Raw genomic sequence first — 22,692 nt, 5'->3', positions numbered from 1 at the left:
AGTACTTCCGTCAATCGGTCTCGATCGAAATACACCCCAAACCCGTTTTCACGCTTAATTGCTCAGTTGCGCAGAATGATTTCCTCCGTTAGACATCGTCCGAGACGTAACCCTGAGAGATCCCTCGTTCGTTTCATTGGAAGCGTGATAATTACGTGCTGATTCGCCGTGATTGTTTGGTGCACAGAAGTGCATAAACACCGGTTAGGCTTGCCCACGCCCACGCGCGTCCCCCGTCCACTCTCACTGTCAGTAACGGCAGGCGATAATATGCCTGCGAATGGATATATTCCCAGCACGCGGAGCAGCCGCAGCGACACGCAATTGTCATCCCCCGATCGATTGATATATGTATGCAACTCTTACCCACATGCAGTGTAACCTAGGCAGACGCGCGATAAAAGCGGAGCGGAGACTGCCGTGCCGCTCGACAAGCTGTCAGTGTCAACTCTGTTTGAATTTAACACGCGAGAGAAAGCGAGGGAGGATCGATAGGGGCTGTAAGTTTTAATGTAGGGCCGGCTTCGGCTTACCTGGTCAATCGGGAGGCCGGCCAGGTCGGCGAGCCACGTGAAGGCTCGCGAGCCGTCGTAATAAACATCCGCACTCGACACACCCATCGCCGTTCGCGGTTGACGCCGTACTGCGAGACTGAGACGCAACTTCTGCCGTTCCGTACTGCGCTCTGCAATTTGCGGACCCCTCGGTGCCGAACCACGCCGCCCTGCTCCGCTCCGACTCGGCTCACGCAGCCGAAAACCAAAAACGCTGCCAGAGTCCGCCGTTGCCGCTCTACACGCCGTCTAAGAATTGGCTGGAAAATTATACGCCTTTGTGTTTTCAACTTCAGCGTCAAATTGTTACGATACCTTCGATCTGCCTCTTTGCGGTAAAAGTTGTCAAGCCCGGCTACGCATGGATATTTAGTCCATATTATTGTTGTACGTGCGTTTGTCCGTTTGTGCGTGCGTACGGTGTACATCCATGCACACGCAGTAGCGCCCGGGAGCCGGTTATTACCCGGATACACGGTTCCGATCAAGTCCCTAGTGACAGCCCGACAACCAGGCTTATGGTACAGCACAAATGAAGAGCGAATCACGATGCTTTAGGGGGTCCGCACACCGACGATCGCTTGCTTTGCTTACTTTTATCGTTCACGTTTTGCATGCGTAGCTTTTCTAACCCAGTATCGACGAGTTCCCGCGTCCGCAGGCGACCGCTCACCGGTGTGCACGTACCCTAAGGTCAACGTGCCGATGCCTTAGCCGCACCGACTTCGGCGATGCTTGTGTTCACTCGGCTCCACTCCGTTCCTCCTGCTGCAGCCACGAGTTCCGTTGGCCGGGGGAACATATTTCTGTACAACGGGTGTTTCTGTAAATACAAATCACACTTTCGTATAGGTAGGAAAAATTGGCACGGGATGCGATCAACTGATATCTTGTTCGAATTCCCGGCACGCAGTTGTTAAGTTTCCAAACCGCCGTCAGTTGGGGTTCCCTTGCTTAATTTCTACCTGTTTCTCATTCCGTATGAGAAAAACACCCTGCCATACAATTCGCACTACAGGTGCAAAAAGTAATATCAACCCTTCTGCATGTAAATGTTCACCTCGGAACTAATTATTCCAATGTTCCGTCAAACTTTCCGTCACAATTACAAATAAAACTCGCAGTCAAATGGCTCATACGGAGAAATTCGTGTTGATCACCGACGAGGCTGCATTTTGACCACTCGGTATGAGCGGAACGAGCGGAACGTAGCCGCCCGAATCCAACCTCCCAGCATCAGACACCAACTGGATTGTTCGTTAATAGCGGCGTTCCCGGTTACAATTGAGGTACCGAAGTGGCCTAGAAACCATTTCAGGGCTGCAGCGACACTGGATTAAACCATAATTCCTCAACGTACATACATACCTAATTATCCGACATCACGATACCTATAGTTCTGATCGGACTTATGGGTCTTCTCTGTTACAAGAATTTGTAATCTTGATTTTCTTATTTTCTTCAAGTTCCAATGATTCTGGAGTTATCGTTCAACACGAGTAACCGCTCGACTTGTATTCTTCCTGCGTATTACCCAGTATATCTACCCATATTGTTATTTACACGTAGCGATAATTAGAGGCACGATTGGTGAACATTATTATATTCACGATCGTTGCGTTATCCCGAAATTTTCGAAATCACTTGATACGGAGGAGAGGTGTAATGCCACAGAATTTTGCCGTGAAATCTTGAGAGGTTATTATTTAACCTGTATTATTCTTTTTGCCCCGGAAATGACACAGAACACGTATACTTGTAACGAAGTATTAAAGCGTAGGGTACACGCAGACGAATGCCCAACAACGTGCGGAAGAAATAATAAATAGCATAGCTAATTAAACGCGGCAAAAGTACCGAGTGTTGTGCAAAGTCGAGCACATGACACACGGCTAAATTTATGACGACCATATAATTTGTGTAAAAATAACAAGCCAACAATTAACCGAACCTAAACCGCAAAAAATTTATATCCACAGTCTCTTAATTGTTCAATTATTAATAGTAAATAGTGTTTACAGGTTATATAAGTTTGCGTGATAAGTGGTTGTAAGGGTCGTGAGCATACAGCTGCAGCGGTACCGTAGGCTTGCCTGCGATTAGGCGCTACACAATCATCCGGCAGTAATTGCCTACCGTAAGTCGGTTTTACCAGTGTCAGTGGGGTCGTTTATAATCAGGCTCTGCCATTGCGCGTACGTACGGTGAATTAGCTACAATCAGATGTTTTCGTTTCACGATACATTTAATTGCACGTATTGCACGGGTTTCGCTTTTAGCAACGAATAAGTGATCTTAGATGTAAACGACATCAATATTTGAAGAGACATGAATTTGAAAAATATATACCTTATTGTGTAAATGTATATGCATAAATATTCCCGCTCTCCCTTCGAAATGTAATGTAAATTCATACCCTGTTGTATACCTATAGATTTATGACTATTACGATAGATAATATTTCAGACATAATACTAGTGAAATTTTGTTCCTTCCTATGGTTGATTATTCACATCGTTATTTGTCACTGACATGCACGTCAGGGTCATTGTTTAATAATAAATGTTTATATCCGTCAGGCCAAAATTGGAAGCAACATAATTTTCGATTTCGAACTTTTATTGCATATATCTATTTTGTCCGATATTATTTGTTTTTACAACTATTTACCATTTCTTTTTTTCTAAGACACTTATTACCACCACGATAAGACTCGAATTTCGTTTTCGTTCACCAATTTACTTAGTCAAAGCTGCATCTGAGTAAATTCATGCGACCATAATATGTATCTAGATTAATAGGCATATAATACAACAACGACAACAACGATAATAATGGCAACATCAACGATAACAATAACAACCCCTTACTGTGATTAGTTGAATGATCAACAAATGCAGAAAGTTGCCTGGTATAACTACGGTGTTTAGAGATTTTCGTTACAATAAATATGCTTATGACAAATCGAAACGTAATATGCAATTAATTGTATGTATGTACATATGCTGCGTTTGATGCGACTACTCGTTCAACCTATCATCAATTTTGTTCACAAATTTTTTTCCCCCCTACTTTCTGACCTTGTTTGAATACCAAGGTACCATATACTCGATCGCTGATTATTATTCGTTAAGAATGAGATAATTTGAACCGGTAGGATGAAAGATAAATAAAATAACCAACTTAGATAATCATAATTAGCTGGACGTAACGGTCAGAACAGAACCATTGATTGCTGCGTGAGAGAGTTCGGTAGAAGAAAAAATAAATAGCAACTAAAGTAAGCCACAGCTGTTCTTCTGACTACGTGTGTTATAAATTTCGAACAAAGAAATAGTGTTGCATAATGATTATTAAGAGCTTCCAAAGGTCATTACTATCCCAGAGAATGACGATTTTCTGCGTTAAACAAGATGATGATTATTATTGTGCGTTGCTATTATTATTATAATTTTCATCTTGTATATCTATAATGATCCCATATGTATGAGATCTTCAACTACGGACACTGGTACTCCACTGCATAACACGTTTTATATCATTGAGCTGTATAAAGTTCGGCCTTTGACTAACACATACATACCTCTATCTTATACAGTGCCATTCTATTCTATATAAGTAGACCGGTAGAGAATTTATGACCTTGCCACGAATTCGAAAATCGAAAGTACACGTAGCACATTATTATGACACAACACATTCCCAAAGTTGAGGCTATATTGAGATTTTATTATTTGATCTTGATCTTGTGTAGCTTAAGTTTGAATCCAAGAAGCTCCGACAGAACTCCCGAGAGCGCAGAAAGTATGACCACCTTGGTGATGGTATACATGTAGGGATTTGCGTGGAGACCGGACACTTTGAAAGAGCTTTCTAATTCCTGAAAATCATAAGAAGTTGTCAAAGTAATGGTAATACTTCATATCCACTTATCCCTATCATGTACCTTCAGTAAATCTGCAGCCAGCTTCAGCACGCTGTTAGCGACCATAAGTTCGTCCTTGTTTTGCGGTTTCTGCTCAATTTGTAGGTAAAGATTGATCTGCACAAAGAAAAATGGTACCCAATTTTGTATATTTGTAAGCAATTTATGAAATTAGGCACGCCTCTAGACGAGTAACTTGTCACAGATTCATGTAATGCATCTTGCCTATCTTTACCCTTCTACAGTCACTTCTTATTTGACATTCTCATCATGTTTTTAAAATGAATGCTATGCAAGATTTGGATTATATTGAACATTTTATCTTTAACAACTTATTCAATGTAAAAAATGTAGAGGTAACACGAAAAGAAAAAATTAGATATTGTCAATCCTGATATAACAATAATAATTTATTAGAATACATATATTCATTATATATATATATTACTCTGTCCACTGACACCAATATATTTAAGTAATAAATTGAACATTTTTACAAATGAAAAGATAAGAGTACGAATTGGGAGTAATAATTCTTTTAGATTTCAAGCTGGTAAAATTAGAAAACTGAATCCCAGGATCAAGATTCACTTAATTTATAAGACTTGAGATTGGCTTGATCCTCTCGTACAAAATAAGGGTATTCAAGCTAACTTTAAATTTCCGACAAATTCTACGTAATGTATCATACAATCAATCACAGGGATGTAATGTCAGCTTAGTCGTCCCTTTTCAACAATTTAAGAGTCTCTAGCATCTCCTGCCTCTTCTTCCCAAGTTCATTTGAAACAATTTCGAGTTCCTTGTTGCGCTTTTTCAAGCACCTCACAGATTCTTCATGCTCAAAATTCTCCTTCATCACTTTTTCAATGTTATTAACCGCAGCTGACATCTCAGCATCATGGTTTTCATAATCCTCCTTATGTTGGTTGAGACTGCATTGTGTTTTGTACAGTTCAGTCTTAAGCTGGTCAACGTCAGTCTTCAGTGACTCAGAAGTCGCTTGAAAATTTTTCATTATACTTGTCAGCCTATCGCGTTCCTCAACCAATTCACAGTATCTTTTCTCAGCTTCCTCTCCCCTTTCTTTCTCACATTTCGCACTCTTCGACAAGGTTTCCAATACTGTGGTGAGCTCGCTGCTTTCTGTCGTCGCGTTCTTCAATTTATTTCTAAAGTATACCAACTCTTGTTCCGTATAAGCCAGACGTCCCTTGAAATCCCATTTGCTAAGCTTCGGCCTAATTGGTTTCACTATTGTCATCGCTGCCTTTGCAGCGATCAATGGCTTTACAGTTGTCATAGCTCCGTTTGCAACTATTGCTGGCTTCACTGCATTTGTATTGATCACATCCTCCTGAGGTGAAGGACGCTTTGTCACAGCTGCGACATTGTCCTGGATATGGGACAGCGTTTTCAACACTACACGATTGTTAACATCCGCTTTCACCGGGAGATTAATGTTCATCGCAGCCAACGTGCTTGGTTTCAGGTACTGCTTGGTAGTGGTTGCCTTCTTCTTATACGTCTTCACAACGCCAGATAATTTGGTTGGCCTGAGCCTAGTGTCCATTGTGAATATCTGGTTGCGGTTAGCAGGGATTGGTTACAAATTTATTGGTGGAGATCAGCTTTATAGTGGATTACACAGCGTTAAAACGTTATGTTGTACGCATGAAATCACAAACAAATACTGACGTGTTTTGAAATACAGAATTGACTCCAAATAATTCTATATGCACACCTTCCTATCAACTTTCCTGCAGTTTTTGAGGGAGGATAGAATTGCTCAATTTTATTTAAAGCTAACAGAGCTAGACTCCCGAGTCCTGAGGGTTTGCCGGTTTAATTCGCAACTGCCAGGTGTCATATTCAAATTGACATCTTCAACTGCCGCCAACGCTAGGAATGTAATTTGGTCAAATTTTTAACAATTACGTGGATTTAAATTAGCCGCGAAATATACTTACGCGACTTCAAGTTCGTATTAGGTAGTTTGTATTTCACTTTTATTTTCTAATCCTTTCGACACCCGCTGGGTTTCTCGTTTAGCACGCGTTGAATAAATCCGCTTGTATTTTGCGTTCTACGGTTGGCAGCGAAGGGTCTCGGCAGATGCTCGGCAGATGCAATTGGCAGCTGCAGAGTACAGACAGACCCCCACTCTTGGGTCTTGATTGGACGAAAATCCACCAATTGGATTTTACCACCAATCAAACCTCCGACACGTGCTTACACATTTCACCAGACTCGAGTATGAAAGATATTGTTAGCCGAAGGCCGGAGGATAGAACGTTGACTAAAGATATAAAGCCATTCAGCCATGGGATAATATTTCTTCCACCTGTGTGGGGCCGAGTGAGTCTGAAGATAGTTTTACTGTGTATTCTCAATCAACGGATAGAACTTGCCAACTTACATAGGATTAGATTCTCCTTACATTTACATTTATTGCTTCACGAATTCCACAGAGTTTTCGGATCTTTATTGTGGGTACATGTACACAAATTGTTATTTTTGTGTTTCACTGTTCACTAGCAATTAAAATTTTCTTCTATTCGTGTCTTGGCTTGTCTCAAATTAGCAAAAAAAAAATAAAAAAATCATCAACATTTTCAACGAATACTAGTTTTGCAACAAGTAGAAACACGTCTTAAATACGGACTACGGTTTTTCCTCTATATCATATTTGAAAACGAATGAAATGCACAAATCAAGTTTCTTGCTATAAGTAAAATGGGGCAATTGAAGAACACATTACCTGTTCTGTCAGCAGAATCGAAATGTTTCTGTACTTTCTGTCTATCTTTGTACCGAGCATCATGAAACGGAGGATAAATATTCCGAGAGCACAACTCCAGCAGAGCGCTTCGACGGTATATTGTGAATGTAGACTTTCTGAATCCTGAAGGTTAAAGTGATTTCGTCACATCCGGAAGTGTGCAGCGTTTTATTAAAGTAAGATTTCCGATAGCTGAATCTTACCTTTATATACTCTAAGCTTATGAATGACAGCAAGAGCAATGTGAGAAGTAGAACAGCAGACACTATCATGTTGACGGAACGTTGGGGTCCCCTCCTCTGTAAGACAGTAGATAGATTGACTATTTTTAAATGTTTTACAATTTTTGGATGAAAAGCAAAACATTAGATAAATATTTTACCTTCAAGTAGGATCTGACGCTCAACCACGTCTTAATATTCCTAACTTTGTTGAGTCGAAAATGGGGGAGTTCCGACTGCCTGGCTTGCCTCGAAGACGTTAGATGGGAAAATAATTTAGCACACAGTAAACGCTGCTTGTAAGTACGTTCCGCCACAGCAACCAGGAAGAAAAGGAGGCAAGAAAGCGTCAATCTCTCGAAAAAAGATATGAGGATAACCGTGCGCTCCCTAAAAAAGTTACACAATTGGTAAATTTTTATTATTCTAATACTCAGCTTACAAGAAAAGTTTCAAAGTCTCATTTACCAGAGTGTAGTTCCAAATGCTATATCAATAATTCGACACAGGGTATCTGGATACGTGTCCAAAATGACCTGTGACAAATCCCCGAGAACTAGGGTCCCTGTTATGTTACCGACGGGGTCTTTTCTTATTTGATCACTCAGCCGCCACATCGATGGTATGAAAGAAAGTATTATGGAAAATACAAGACCACAGTAAAAGTAGTCCATACTCTCTCGTATGGCTTCGACTCTGTATGTTATCAAGGACGCTATTTCAAGAACAGACAGTTCAACTTTTCCCAAATGTCCATTTTTCCAAATAGTACACGATACTGCAATAGGCGGATTATGATGTTGATCAGAGAAATTTTCTACTTAAAAAAGAAAAAAAAAAAAAATATCAATGAAATGTTTGACAAAACTCACCACTGTCTGGTGCCGACCAAGAAGGAATCCGCTTGAATTTTGGGATCTCAAACTCCCAGGAGAATGGATTTTCCAAAGATTCTCCCGGGTTGACATTCACCCCGACATCTGACTCTGACTCCTCTAGTTCGGAACTAAAATTTGATTTCTCATTTACTGTATTTAAATACCAATAACTTGATGCTGTTATTATGCAAACACCATTTCGGCTTCTTACCTGTAGCTGCATTCTTCGTCGCTGTTTGTGGTGACACCCATCCATTCAGTGGCCGATGTTGTAGCTTCCGTGAGATGTTGTGTGGCCGCATCTTCACACTCACCTTCCTCTTCACTTTCGCACTGCTTATCATATTTGACAAATGTGGCTGAGACTTCACTTGTCTTATATGATTCAGCGAATAAAAAGAACCATTTTATTTAAATTGGACACAGATTTGCTTATCACCAGCCATAACACATTTGATCAGAGGTAAAGCTTTCTCACACAGCTAACTAATCGTTCAAAACTGTCATTAAGTCGTATAGTACGATGAATAATCGTGAATGATGAAATACATTGAGAAACGATTGAAGTATTCAATCAAAACAGAATAAAATATACGTACTGGATCTTTCATCTGCTGTCTTCCATTATCCAAATAATTCCTTTTTTTTGATTGAGCTATGTTCACTGTGGGAAAAATATTTATAGTTAAAAAAAACTATGAAATGAATAATTCTTCTACGCTTCGACTAATGTACTCAATTCGCCCTAACATAACTGGAAAACACATTATTCAGACCTGATGATTTGCACTGATGCGTGTCGTCTTGATGCTGTCCCCCATCATTTATTACACCCTGGTACCAGTTCTTACATTTTCCAGCGCAGCATCGCTTTTCCTCATTTTTCTCCTTTCTTTCATCACATTCGATTCGAGTCGCCAGCTGATCAGCAGTAATCTCTCCGATTTCGCTCGAAACATTTCCATTTAAGCTCTCAAACCCATCGTCATCTTGATGAATATATTGTTGAATTTTAATCAGTTCAGGATGTGCCTTACCATTAGCGTCATTCACCACTACAATTGAGTAAATAAAAATCAATTAAATTAGATTTAAAATGGAGAGATACGTTTCTCATGGGGGAAGTTTCTATCTGACCTGGTTTGTTGGTAGGTAAAGAACCATCAACAGGACCGTCATGTGCATGTAGAAAATTTGCATCGGGTGCTGTATCTTTCTCTTCTGGTCCCCGAGCATCGTTGGATAGTTGCTGTAATATAAAGTTTCATGAGAAGGAGATCAAGCAATTGTAGCCGTTAAGATAAGATTCAACGACGCTTGTGATAACCAGCCTGGATAGGAGATACGATGCTGGGCTCTGGGATAATAACGCTCTTGGCAAATCTAACGGATGATGAAATTCCACCAACAGCAGTACTCGCTTCTTTAGGGCCTCTATAATGGTAATACTTGGCCTCCTGAGCAACTGGGAAGAATGGAAACAGTGGTAAATCGAAATAATTTTATGTAATAAATACTTTGCACGATAAAGACCATGCATATTTATACATAGGAATTTAATTCACTCACGTGGATTGTGATGTGTCCTTTTTTTGTTCACGTGGCATCTCCGGCGCTTCGATCTATTCGGTTTGGCACTGTGTTCACTGTTGGCTGTGGCTCGCCCAGAGCTGGTGGAAACTATCTGAGAGTGCACCATGCACAGTATCAGCATCATACCGGCTGGAATCAGGACTTCAAAGGCTGATACAATCTGAAAATGATTAGGTATGAAATCGGATGTAAGTGACTGCTGAACAGACATCAACTTTCGAACGTACTTCAGGCTCGCTGCTGTCCTTCACTGAGTAGTAGTAATAGTAGACGCCGATGTTAAATATTTGCAGGCAGTAAAGGAGTAAGAAGAGTAAAAATATTCGTGGACTGGTCTGCTGCACCCACCAAGATTTGTGCAATGGGAGGAACAGGAGCCTTTGGACAGCAAGATAAGCAACAGTGCATAATCCGTGTTCGGGTTTTGCTTTGGGAAACGACGACCCTAAGAAATCAGAATCAGTGGAAAATTAATAATTTTCACATTTATGACAAGGGTCATACGATTACTTGCCTCTCACTAGATCAACATCTATCAAGTTCGTCTTGAAGTTTGCTCTGGCGACAGGAATCCATATAAAATGGTTTATGAATCGCTGCTCCAAGGTTTTCTCCCACTGCTGTTTATCATAAGTTCCAATTTTTTTCTGATACCTAAAATTTGCAGAGACAAACTATGAAATAAATTTAGATGTCAGTTTGTAGCTGTCAAGGGCTTACAAAATTTCAAAGAACTAATGTGAGTACAAGTTGCTGTTATTCAAATAATGAAAAGTACATAACGAAATTGGTACTAACCAGAACATAAGATCGTTGAGGCCCATAATGCAGAAATTCAGCGATGCTTTACGTTTAAGACAAACAGCAGAACCTGTCAACTCGACCTCTGACAGTTTATTTAATATATGCATTTCTGCTGTATGAGCTTGAATGCTCGTTTTTTAGCTATACGTATCTCACTCATTATTCACAGGAACACAGGTTTTCTAATCAGTGATATGACCAGCTGCGACCACTGAATGTGGTGAGGATAATACATGAACAAACTTGAAGATGTTCAGTACATAATCGCAAGTTTTTTCGTACCCGACATAAATAAATATACGGAAGATTAAGTTAAGCAACAGTGGTACGTACGTAGTACGTAAATTAACACTTATTACCGAGAAGTCGCTTGCGATTTTTCCCTGTCCTGTGGCTAGGCGTTAAATAATGTAAAATGACGAATACTGCGATAAGTACGCGTTGACGGTTAAAACTTTCGTCGTTTCGTGTTTGTCAATTTATTTATTTAATTATTCATTCAAAAAGAAGAGATGTCACTTCATATGTATATAATACGCCGTGTCCCCGTATAACGTACATATATGTGTAGATACATCGCAATTCGACAGCTGTTTCAACCCTGCACCTGTAAGTCTCCTCACACCATTAAACATAGAACCGACCTACATAGGTCCGGATAATCGCAGTACGCACGCCTATAATAGTCGATATGACCCGTGTGTCGTCGGCAGGTTCGAAAACACTGGTGTCAAATTGGCGTCACGCAAAAACCGACGAAGCAGACGAAGGCACATATTCGATCGAGAAAAGACTCACCGCTGCTGCCACCTGCTTTAAGCTCATAGAAACAACCGAGTGAAGCATCTTGTTATTTTGCATAGGCATAAAGTATTCAATACTCGTTGCATCTTATTTATTAAGCCTGAGTAATACGGTTTCGGCTATTGTATGTTTCAGTCATGTTCATCCCAGTTATTGACGATCTGGAATGGATGTGGTGAATAATTGATGATTTTTTTTTTTTCGATTGAAATGTACAAGATATAGACTTTGCTTTATTGACGGTCTTAAGTGTATATAAAAACTACTGCAGTATATTGGTCATTCGCTGAGGTTATTTCTCGAAATTACCATCTCGTTCTGTTTCTGACCTGGTCGTTCCAAGGTCTAATGTAGAATATATGCGCATGTATAATAAAACACAATGATTGTAATTAATATCATAATATTGACTAATATAAATATTAAATTGTCTATTGTAAATAATTAAACACAAACGCAGTTGTATATTATACGCGGATGTAAGACGTGTATCAAAGACGGAAAGGCAATAACAATGATAATATTAACAGTCATAATAATTTATCATTCGAATTTCTATGGCACATATATGTGTAAGTGTATAATTAACGTTTTGAAAATATCGTGTCTCGTTCAAATCGGTGAGACGTCCACGTTATCTGAAATGTGTTTATATCATCCAATACGTATGTGTTAATTCTGTGTACGTGTTTATTTTGTATTACGTTATGCGAAGAAAAACAATTAATCAACGTTCGACGCAATTATTATCATCACCTTCATATGCATGTATGTATAATATGTGTATATACTTCTTACCACATCGTATTGAATTAAAATTAAATTATTACGTAAAAATCGAACCCGTACATTTCATGGTTCACGAAATAATATTATACAGAACTCAATATAGGTATCTTATTTCGCGACGATTTTTTAAATACGCTTGTACACACGCACTTTGCAGATTTCTTATTGTATTACAGCAATCACACTCTTATGGACAGGCGTACTATGCTTCGATCAGATTCGAGGAATTTAATAATGAAAGGAAAAGAACGGGAGCAAAAGCTGTATAAAAACATACGATCAAATTAAAAATACCAAGTAGGAATAATAAAAATATACATCAAATTAAGAACACCTAAATGCTATACTCGTTAGGCATACTGTATTTACAAGTTTGAGTTATTATAACGAGGATATAAATGACATGGCTGCACCTGCAGCGATTAAAGCCAATCCAGAATCCCCTAGGGGGAATAATTCGGCCAGCCTGCGCGTTGAAGGCGTAGGTCGGTATGGTTTAATATGTACTAAAAAAATTATTCTCACTGTGTTGAAATACAGTGTATAGAGTGTAATATAAATATATAGGATATATACTTATAGGTAGAAGACAGACTTGGTGCGGAAAATCGATCTACGTGTACGCGCCTCAAAAAAATAGAATATAATAATAATAGTTAAAATAATGATGATAATTAAAATAAAATAAAATAAAAAAATTTTAAATAAAGTTAATGTCGACGATTGATACTACGATTAATGCTACTACTACTGTTACTATTAGGTGACGTTTTTGGTTTATTTGGCATGCGGAGTGCCTCTGCGTAGGACATTTCGAGTCGTTTGAGACGCGCGACTTCGGCTGACGCTGTGCCCGGTCGGTACTCGTACGTCGTGCTATGATGCTCGCTGACGTATCTCACGAACGAGCAGTTGCTCTGCTTGGTGTTCGGCGGTGTTCCCCCGTTGCTCTGCATGGTGTCCTTGCCAATCGTTTTGCTCGGGAAGAAATTCAGCGTGTTACCGTTCCACACGGCCCCGTTGCTTCCTCCATTCTCCGCCTGTTCTGGCCCGAAATTCGGCGCCCGGAATCTCCTCCTGCCCGCGCTGTTCGGCTTCGTCCTGTTGCTGTTGGTCGCCTGAGCAGAATCCGGTGTCGTCGGCCTTTCACCGGCGCCCACCTGCATTCTCTTAGTCGAACTGTTCTTCTTCGCCGATGACTTTTTCCTCACGTTCACTCCGACCGAGAGGTACTCAAGGGGCTGTCGTTTTATCGGGGTGAGGTGGATCCCCTGCCTCGTTCCAATCCCATTTGCCTTAGTTTGCTCCTCGGTTCCGTTAACGCTAGAAGACGAATTGTTGGCAGGTTTCGCCGACTGCGAGGGCTCGTGTCGACCTGTTTTCTGCGCCCCAAAATCGGGGGTGCTTCTGTACGGTGGCTCGGAAACGACCGAAGAAACTACGCTCTGATTGTCGTCGGTGAATTCGCTCGGAGCGTTTTCCTTCAAGGTAGATTGGTGGCTCGCTAGTTGGGAAACAATGTACCGATTTGAAATAAATTGCGCTTGAAAGGGATGCGAACAAACATAACTATAATATTATATTATATTCGTGACAGTCGAACGATTAACACGGCAGTAAAATGATAAAAGTGTTGAAGTTGATAAGAGAGCGCGGTTTGGTTGAGACTCTTCGTTATTCGACAATCGATTATTGCCGATCGGAATAATGGCGGTATCAATAGTTCGACTGTCGTATAAGCGGGCTTACAGTAATTGTTGCCGTCAACGCTGACCGGAGGAACCCTGGATGGTGATGAGCCGGGGGCGTCGTCGAGAAGAGGGAGCTTCTCGCCCTCGTCCTTCGCTTCGGCGGCGCGTTTCAGAACACCGAATATTTCGCGGAACAGCTGCCTGTACTCCGGAGTCTTGCGAAAACGGCTTTCGATGGGGCTGGCGTCGTCATAGATGCTGAACTTGCAGTCCTCGCCGTCGGCGATGGAGCAGAGAAGCGAGCCCGACCGCGGGTCGTCCGTTTGCGTCGCCTTGTTGCTGGTCTCGTCTGAGAACCCAGAGGACGATGACTCGGCCTCCGAGAGGTCGGTCGGGGTGCCGGAGAAGGGCTTTTTGCACGCCGACCTGAGTCCCTTATTGCCGCGAGTTTCGATAGCGGTGGATTTCGGCGCCGGTAACGCGCAGACTTCGCGCTTTATACTCGCGACCTGCGTCGGCGGCGATTCCTGCTGGTTGGACGAAGAGCCGTTTATAAAGCTGTTGAAATCTCCCGACATAACCAGCTCTTCTTGGAGCGACAAGCAGCCCCCGGCTCCCCCTCCGTTCGCCTTTCTACACGGTGCCGGGTGCCGCTGCACCTCGAGCAAAGCTTCATATTTCTCGACGAGAACCCTGTAAGGGTTGTCCTCAACCTCTTCTTCCTGGAATTTCTGACCAACTTCCTGCAGAAACAAATTATATCCATTACATCCCATGTTTCATTGACAATGAGATTGCCAACCGGTATTTAACAGAGTCATATAGTCAGCCTAGCGGTATATGAATAACTAACAACGCCAATTGTTGTCTGGATTTTTAGAAGTCAGGGCGTTAGTATATAGTGGAAGGAGATCTATAGAATATTTTTTTTCAGTTTTTCGTCTTTAGACGATGAACGATTGGCACCGATGGTGTTGAAAAACTGAATAGCAAAGATAACAAAAGAAACATAGGGTATATATATATATACTGTGATTATTCATTGATTATGATCCTTTTCCAATACGCATGGGGATGAAATGGAATGAAGGATGATGCAGGTTTACCACCAGATTTATAGGATGTATGTTTTATTATGTAAAGAAAACATTGTAACGCAACGGTATATATTTTGTAAAAAATTCTCTTTATTTAAGACATCATATAAATCTGGCGTAAAAAATCGGACGAAGAATATGATTAATTGATGAAAACCTAGCTATTACAAAAAATCATCAGACTAGACGAATATAATATCATAAATTAGATATGTCTCACTTAACCGTTACGAAAAAATATTAGAGCGAAGGAAGCTAGCGTGAAATACGTTGTTGTCACAGAATAAGAAATTGCGACAAGTATTCCTGACAATATGTCATTATATCAACAAAATAGAAAAAATAAAAAAGAGGAGGGCAAAAAACGAGACTAAATGTAAAGGACGAAGCAAAAAAAAATTACAACCCTCATTATCAGTCTTATATACGACGCCATTTTATAAAGCATAATGGTAAACAAACGAAATCTTAAGTACTTCAATTGCTATCAGACAAAATGATTGATTTACCTCTTCATCGATACGTTAATGCTCCTGTACGCACTGATTGTATTAGGAACTAGACTAAAACTAATAACGTGTGAAAAACAGAACTAAAGATTTTTAAAAAAAAACTGAACTTCCAACCAAGTATTGAACTGCGCGATACAAAAAAAAAATGCACGAAGACATGATCTTTTTCGCAATTCATACTGACGAAAGCCTTTGAAGAAGTAATGCGTCAAATATCAGATAAGATCAGATAACAGAACACATCGCTTCTGTTGTATGATAAAATTAATCCAAGAATTCAAACAGTATATTAAGATAGAACAAATACACGAATATATATCAAAGATCTATACCTCGATTTTATAATGCAATGAAAGATCGGTAATTGACTACAGATGTGAAATTAGGGAAAAAATGTTTCTGTATCTGAAGAAAAGTGAAATTATTAGTAAGATGATTAATTGATAACGAGCAGCTCATAACTCGTGAATTACAAATACAAAAATTAATCAGCCGCCATTGAATGATTAAAAATTTGCAGTATTTTTGTAACTCTGGTCAATTTTCTTGTCCATAGAAATTTGTAATGATATGAAATAAGTGAAGTGGAAAACTAACCGCGCAGTTAGAATTTCTCTTGGGTGCTCTTAACTTGCGTCTATTTTCCTTTCTCTATTCACGAATGCGAATAGCGCATAGCTTAAAACTATAAAAATAATAATCGTGTGTATTTGTAAGTATATAGGCATATATGTATAACGTGCAGTGATTATAAAAACAACTGGCGTGTAGGTATAATTATGTATTATACACGCATATTAAAACCGTGACATATTATTATGCGTTAGCTCAGTTTTTATGAATAACTCTTGACGGTAGAATTTTTTTCAATAAAAATAACGGTATTCTGAACGGTTTCAGGATGGTCGGTAAGACGCATTCGTTTCTCAAATAATCCAACGTTTCCAAAAACAGGCCTAGAAGAGACGGCGCATTCCAAATACTAGTCACTATCATCCAGATGAGAGTTAGAAACTGTCTACTCTCTTTTATGGACGGTATAGTTTTCACCTAAAGCACAAACAAAACCACAAGTTACGTTATGTCGCTGCAGCCATCACCTCATTACTAGAACGGTGTAAGTGCATTTAAAATTATGAATTGAAAAATGATTCTAAGAGACAAAAATTTAGTGTCTGTAATATTTTCGCGAAACCTATAGGTTTACCTTCAATGAATTTGATGCTGTGAAAATTCAGGTTCACGGAAGTACAGGGCGTGGAGATTAAATTGGTACGAAACTGGAGGCAATGGGATTGAACGGCTGTGAGTGTCAAATGACCACGTATATGAAAAAAAAAATCAATCTCGAAGGTTACGATTCATCGAAATTGCAAAAAAAATTCCAACATAAAATTCTTGACCTCTGGAGCAGGGCACGGAAGCGTCACGTTTTTTGCTCCCTCTCGTTGCTTGACGCAACGTAAAACTCAATATCCCGACACAATATTATATTTGAGACAAAATCAATGCGGGAATCTGACACGGTTATTTTACGATACGGTAAGTAATTTCATCTGCACCTATAAGTCGAAGTTGAGGTCCAACCCTGTGGCTCTTGTAATAAGTTTTTGTACAACTGTATGAAAAGAAATTGATACAATAGATGGAGGAGAAGAAAAAAAAAAAAAATCCCGACCAATTTGTTTATTTTTGGGCGTGTGAATTTGAGCAAAATCATGAGAGATTATGACACCGAATTAGGCGGGGATGAAAATTTGAATAAATCCTTACCTGCGGTAGAGGAGTATCGGATTCCCTGTAGCTTTCAGTCGTCATGGATTCGATCAGGCTCAGATCGTCATCCTCCTCTTGGTCCAACATTATCGAGAGCGCATCGTGCGTCCTGTTGTCAACGCCGCGCAAACACCGACCGCAGAGGAGCCCTTGTCTGTGATCAATTTTAAAGCGGCATGAGGAAAAAATTTCACACGTTAAACATTCGATAATCAGACAAACACAAAAAATGTGACGAATAATGGTTTCGTACTTGAAAACTGCAAGTTTGGTCAGACTTGTATATCAATCGACTATCAGATATTAAATGATCTTTAATTTCGTCGAGTTTTTTCGTTACGAATATATACAGTATAACCACGCAAGCCCTCGTTCTCGTATCTGCGATGGTTGTACCGCAATTGAGTGTAAATTGAACTAAATCGGCAGTATAAAAGTTAAATAATAAGTCAGAATACCTGACTTCTTCGAGAGTGCTGATTTCTTCCTGGAGATTTTTCATGTCCTCAGCCTTGTGTCGCCACATATTGAGCTGCTCTTCGAGACTCGAATTTTCCTGGAGGATTGAATTGAGCTGTTCGCCCAGCTCCGCGACTCTCTTTTTCTCCCGTGCCCTCTGATTTCGCGCCTCGTGAAGCTGCCGCAATAACTCTGTGATTTCATCGTCGCTAGCCAGTGTGGAAGCCAGCTCTCTTATACTCGTATCCGCAGATTTTTCAGGCAACGGGCTAGGTGGGGCAGCGTCCTGTGGTAAACGAAATCAAATACTCTAATTGTCAGTTGTCGCTGAGGTGTACGAAAATAAATACCTACTCGGAAATTCTCACAGAGATCGTTAGGGAAATTTTCTTCGAGACATGCACCGAAGCAAAAAACTGTCCACCGGTGGTCAAAAAAACTCGGTGGCTATATTGTATGTACATTAGGACGTATAAAAAAAATATCTACTTTATTTTCAAAATTCAAGTCGAAAACATTCTTCGAAATAACGAAAAAAGGATGTTGTCCAAATTTCAGCTCTAATCGTTTATATTAATATTAAGAGGTGCCTCGTCGCAATTTTCTATTTCCCATTTAAATAACATGAGAAATTGTTTTTTCAAACTCTGGAATTTTGTAACTTGTCAACGCATTAGTGTACCGATAAGACCGGGACGTATGTTTTTTTCTTTTGTGGGAAATAGAAAATCGCGATGAAGCACCTTTAAATATTAATATTTAGAATTTTGTCTCTTCAAGCACTGTTAAAGCATGTAGTGTGTAGATGATATGTTTACATTTGAATTCTTACTTCTAATGAGAAGCCACACAAGACGGGCAAAGCCGTCTATTAGATGATACGCGGATGTGCATATCATTAATTACGAGAAGATAATTGTTGAAGAATGTAAATTCGAAAATTTGGTGATTTCGAAAAATTAACGACGGAAGAGATGAAATTTTTAATACATACATACACAGGCGCACGAAAACAGTTTCGAACTCACTGGTGATGAGAGAAATTAAGGACAACAGAGTCAGGGCGGCTAGGTGGTCTGGTGGAGTAAGGCTTCGGCTAAGCATCTCTAGACGCCAGGATCGATTCCTGGCTACGTCGTTAATTTTTCGAAATCACCAAATTTTCGAATTTACATGCTTCATTAATATTTAGAGCTGAAACTTGGACAGCATCCTTTTTTTCGTCGTTTCGAACAATATTTTCAACTTGGATTTTGAAGAAAAAAAAAAAAAAAACAGTCGATTTTTCTGATACAGCCTAATGCACGTATGTACATATAATAAAGGAAAATTGATGGTTCCGAATACCTCTTCAATGCTGCCATCCTGCGATACCTTGGCCTGCCAAATTGCGGTGACGCGATTTGGCAAATTATTCGTATGATCATTGGTGCGATGTCGACGAAGCAGAGTTTCGTGTTCGGCGGCAAGCTCATCCAATTTTCTCTGTAATTCTTCGCATCGAGCTTCGAGAGTTTCGATGTTAAAACTCTGGCTGTACGGAGTTGGGGAAAAATTCGCATAAAACTCGGTCAAAAACTGCCGAATAGGGGGAAAATGAGTTAATCGCGAAGAAGCCAATGTAATAAAGTTTTTACCTCTTGATTTGTTTCTTATCCGTGGAATTTTCGAGGGCCAGGCGATGGTTTGCCCGCTCCAAATCCTGTATGCTTACTTCCAGCTGCTCGTAGACCCTCAATCGAGAATCGTTTACCTCCCTCAAAGCCGCAGTTTGCTTTTTCATGTACTGCGGACAGAGAGATAACCGTTTACTTTTACATTCCCGACTCGTTTCACCTGCAGGCTTACGCGAAAAAAAATTGCATTCTCGATTGCATTGGCACAATAGCGTGCTGTAAAAATAATTTTGTTCTACGGAAATTCGCAGTCACCCGTTGTAACCTCGTGTAAAATGTCAATCGTGCACCGTGGCGTTAAAACGGCTGAGAATATAGCTGATGCAATAAGGAGTTGCGAAAAAACTGCAGGATAAACCCGCCGGCTAAAGAATTTTACAAATTTCCGCATACAGGCCGAATTTAGACTTTAGCCACCACGAACCTGCGGGTAAGAGAGGAATGAGGAACGGGCAAAAAAAAAAAGAAAAAAAAATTGCAACGAGAAGAGAAATGTCACGAGTTCCGGCCGGCAGGCAAACAATCGATCCAAGGCCTTGAACGATGTTGTCAAGTTCATCGAGAACCACAATCGCGAGACGAGATGGTTATCGAATTGCGATAATTTCCGACTCGTGTCGGTGAACCACGCATCGGTGAATCGTCACTCGCTTAAATTGAACGAGGTATCGATATCCATTTAGCACTTTACCAAAATTCTATTACGTATTATTGTGAGACATATTCGCCCAGTTGGTATCGTGTTTCGATCTATTCGGACACGGTAAAAATGACGAGAAGCCTTGGGATGTTTTTTAGATAAATGTTAGCGTACACGTTATACGGATATTTTGATGTTACGCAAGGGGTGCTGTATAAAAAATGTATAATGCACACAGGTCTAATTTTATAACGGAAACCTTGCAGCATTCTTGGCTCAAAGATACAACAGATCTTACACGTCAATTTGCATATAGAAAGGAATACCTTATGCCTGGCACGAGTACAATACAATCTGTAATGTATGCGGTGGTGTTTAAAAATGAGCGCGGAAATTTATTTGTAACCAGGAATCCTCCGAAGAAAACAGAACTGGCAAACCCGTGGCGGTGGGTATCAACAGCTTCCCAAACATCATGTTGAAGTTAGTAACGATATCGTACCGACCCGTGCTGAGGGAAAACAGTTATATCCACGATTTCGGAACCATTTGAAATTCAGTAAGTAATAAAACAAAAAATACTCATATTTTGCAATCTCAGTTCCTTGAAAATCATTGTAAAAATAAGAAAACAGTGATTTTTTTCTCAATGTGTCGTTACGATAACGTTACTAACTCCCACTTTGTCGTTCCAAAACTTGGTTATCGGCCCGTTTACGGAAATGTTTAAGGAGGTTTTCGAGCACTCTGTTAAGAACGACATTCATTCATTCATTCGGCGTCAATGCCAGAGCAATGAATAGATCATGTACGAAATGCACTGCGTTTACGTATGGAATTCGGTGCTACGGTTACATGGTGTATAACAAGATTCATGTTTTTTACAGACGTACGAGTGACGAATGTCGGCCCGGCAGACCGTGCGAGCATATGCTGCTAATTAGACATCGTACCGTACACTGTGAATGATTGTTTGGGTGTTTTTACAGTGAAAGTCGCGCAACGTACCTACTACCTCGTTCGAAAACCAGTCAGCCGATGGAACGGAAAAAATACAAGAATGAAGAAAGATACGCCATGTGTACCGCAGTCTCCGTTTTGTTTCGTAAAAACGTTATCGAATAAATTACACACCTCACAGCTTGTCCTCGGACTACCGTGCAATGAATAATAATAGGCACGGCATATAATTGTTGAATTTTGAACAGGAGCGGCTAGTTTTTTTTTTTTTCCCCCCCACAACATACGAATTACGCGAAGAAGCGAGATAATAATTAAAAAGAAAACAGCAGCTATTCAATATAACGTCTCGCGGAAGATCAGGGTAGTCGAAGTTGCGTAACGATCGGAAAGGATGACAAGTAAGGTGCAAAATCAGGCCCCATTACTCTGAGAGTATGGAGAAATAGTAGGAGAGAACCGTTACATTGCACCCGCGGCCAGGCCTTCCGCGAGTAGTAGGAGAAACAACATCTTGTGAACATTAGAGAATGCGAGAAAAGAACACGCGAGGATGTTTGCATAACTTCCAGCCGTGAATGTAAAGTTTCTGTTTATTTCATAAAAAAAATTCAAAAATTCCACAACTGATCGGAGTATGCGGGCGAGCAGACGAGGCGCCGCGCGCGCGTGTCGCTTTGGGCCCAGGGGGCCCAGGGCGCGCCTTGACCATAAGGCATACCGTCGTGATTTTACACGCTGTACGTACGTACTGCACGCGTGTCTTGAAAGAATAAAACCGGTCCTCGCTCGGCCGTGTCGTCGCATGGGCCATGGGCCATACCATGCCCCGATGGAGACTCAGGCAGGCTGCCGCCGCATTCCACGCAACGTGTTTGACTCGGGCCTGGTGTTTTGCCATCTAGCGCTGGGCGGATTTTCAGGGAGAAAAACTAATGTCACATACATAATTAGCAATTTTCTCACCTCAATCTCCTGCGCCTGCTCGTCGATCGTGTTCTGCTGCTGCTTAAGATGATTCTCTAGCTCCTTGTTGCGCTCGAGTAAGGTCTTCCCGAGTTCGGCGGCCAGCTGGAGATCTGCAACGTATAACATACTTAACGACCGTTCGGAAATTTTTTGTTCGAATGCGAGTTCAGTGACGTATGCCTCCGTGTGCTTCTTCAACCGCCGACTTGCTAATTGTATAAGAAATTGCGAATCGTGCTCGGTCACGTCATCACAGCTTATGGAACACACGCACACACGTGTGTACGTACAATACTTATATATTAGATTTAGATGTACGTTTTTCGCGACCGCGAAACATAACACGAGAGAGAATTAGCCACGATATGGCCGTTATCGCTTGTTTCCTCCTCGGGCGTTTCTCGCATCTCGCGTCTCCGTTAAACCTCAGGTTCTATAAACGGTATTTCTTATCGACGTCCGATTCAGCGGATATTAAAATTATAAACAAAAGACGGTGGTGTGCGCTGCTCAATGCAAAATATCCAGGGAGAGACAAGGAGAGACGTTTGTCTTCATCTTT

At 40.6% G+C, this 22,692-nt stretch overlaps 3 protein-coding genes and 1 long non-coding RNA gene across 14 annotated transcripts in view; 1 reads left to right on the top strand and 3 right to left on the bottom strand.

Moving 5' to 3' along the window:
* Positions 1–794, bottom strand: part of LOC107218745 (lysophospholipid acyltransferase 6) — a 9,142-nt gene extending 8,348 nt beyond the window's left edge. Inside the window, exon 1 of one of the 2 annotated variants that reach the window (XM_015656727.2) lies at positions 534–794. In XM_015656727.2, coding sequence (XP_015512213.1) covers positions 534–620 — 87 coding nt within the window. In that variant the 5' untranslated portion in view covers positions 621–794. The remainder of the gene's footprint in view (positions 1–533) is intronic. The other variant, XM_046737276.1, reaches the window with a different exon arrangement.
* LOC107218748 (protein phtf) overlaps positions 1–10,879 on the bottom strand; it is a 19,227-nt gene extending 8,348 nt beyond the window's left edge. Inside the window, exons 1-16 of one of the 3 annotated variants that reach the window (XM_046737272.1) lie at positions 10,752–10,879; positions 10,468–10,607; positions 10,181–10,398; positions 9,930–10,113; positions 9,692–9,825; positions 9,498–9,609; positions 9,137–9,415; positions 8,960–9,024; positions 8,572–8,735; positions 8,355–8,488; positions 7,951–8,260; positions 7,644–7,872; positions 7,465–7,560; positions 7,241–7,384; positions 4,501–4,596; positions 870–4,434 (exon numbers count right to left, since the gene is read on the bottom strand). In XM_046737272.1, the coding sequence (XP_046593228.1) occupies positions 4,285–4,434; positions 4,501–4,596; positions 7,241–7,384; positions 7,465–7,560; positions 7,644–7,872; positions 7,951–8,260; positions 8,355–8,488; positions 8,572–8,735; positions 8,960–9,024; positions 9,137–9,415; positions 9,498–9,609; positions 9,692–9,825; positions 9,930–10,113; positions 10,181–10,398; positions 10,468–10,607; positions 10,752–10,864 (2,568 nt within the window). In that variant the 5' untranslated portion in view covers positions 10,865–10,879 and the 3' untranslated portion in view covers positions 870–4,284. Of the gene's footprint in view, positions 1–869; positions 4,435–4,500; positions 4,597–4,856; positions 6,042–7,240; positions 7,385–7,464; positions 7,561–7,643; positions 7,873–7,950; positions 8,261–8,354; positions 8,489–8,571; positions 8,736–8,959; positions 9,025–9,136; positions 9,416–9,497; positions 9,610–9,691; positions 9,826–9,929; positions 10,114–10,180; positions 10,399–10,467; positions 10,608–10,751 lie in introns of those variants that run through there. The other 2 variants (XM_046737273.1, XM_046737274.1) reach the window with 2 other exon arrangements.
* On the top strand, positions 6,741–12,972 carry LOC124293996. 2 transcript variants are annotated; one of them, XR_006903862.1, is made up of 4 exons: positions 6,741–6,837; positions 9,513–9,846; positions 10,029–10,141; positions 10,247–12,972. It is a non-coding gene; the product is annotated as an uncharacterized LOC124293996 (long non-coding RNA). The 2 variants fall into 2 exon arrangements; XR_006903863.1 differs by lacking the exon at positions 6,741–6,837 and having other exon boundaries at positions 9,806–9,846; positions 9,913–10,141.
* LOC107218750 overlaps positions 11,773–22,692 on the bottom strand; it is a 26,459-nt gene continuing 15,539 nt past the window's right edge. For 6 of the 7 annotated variants that reach the window (XM_015656736.2, XM_015656738.2, XM_046737268.1 and 3 more), the window contains 7 exons: positions 22,128–22,240; positions 19,523–19,671; positions 19,233–19,419; positions 17,885–18,171; positions 17,424–17,580; positions 14,100–14,784; positions 11,773–13,854 (listed from right to left, as the gene is read on the bottom strand). In XM_015656736.2, the coding sequence (XP_015512222.1) occupies positions 13,061–13,854; positions 14,100–14,784; positions 17,424–17,580; positions 17,885–18,171; positions 19,233–19,419; positions 19,523–19,671; positions 22,128–22,240 (2,372 nt within the window). In that variant the 3' untranslated portion in view covers positions 11,773–13,060. The remainder of the gene's footprint in view (positions 13,855–14,099; positions 14,785–17,423; positions 17,581–17,884; positions 18,172–19,232; positions 19,420–19,522; positions 19,672–22,127; positions 22,241–22,692) is intronic. The other variant, XM_046737271.1, reaches the window with a different exon arrangement.

This window comes from Neodiprion lecontei, chromosome 4 (genome assembly GCF_021901455.1).
Source record: "Neodiprion lecontei isolate iyNeoLeco1 chromosome 4, iyNeoLeco1.1, whole genome shotgun sequence".
In the NCBI taxonomy this organism is placed as follows: domain Eukaryota; kingdom Metazoa; phylum Arthropoda; class Insecta; order Hymenoptera; family Diprionidae; genus Neodiprion; species Neodiprion lecontei.
The sequence above is the reverse complement of the archived record's forward strand: the minus strand, read 5'-3'. Positions and strand labels throughout refer to the sequence as shown.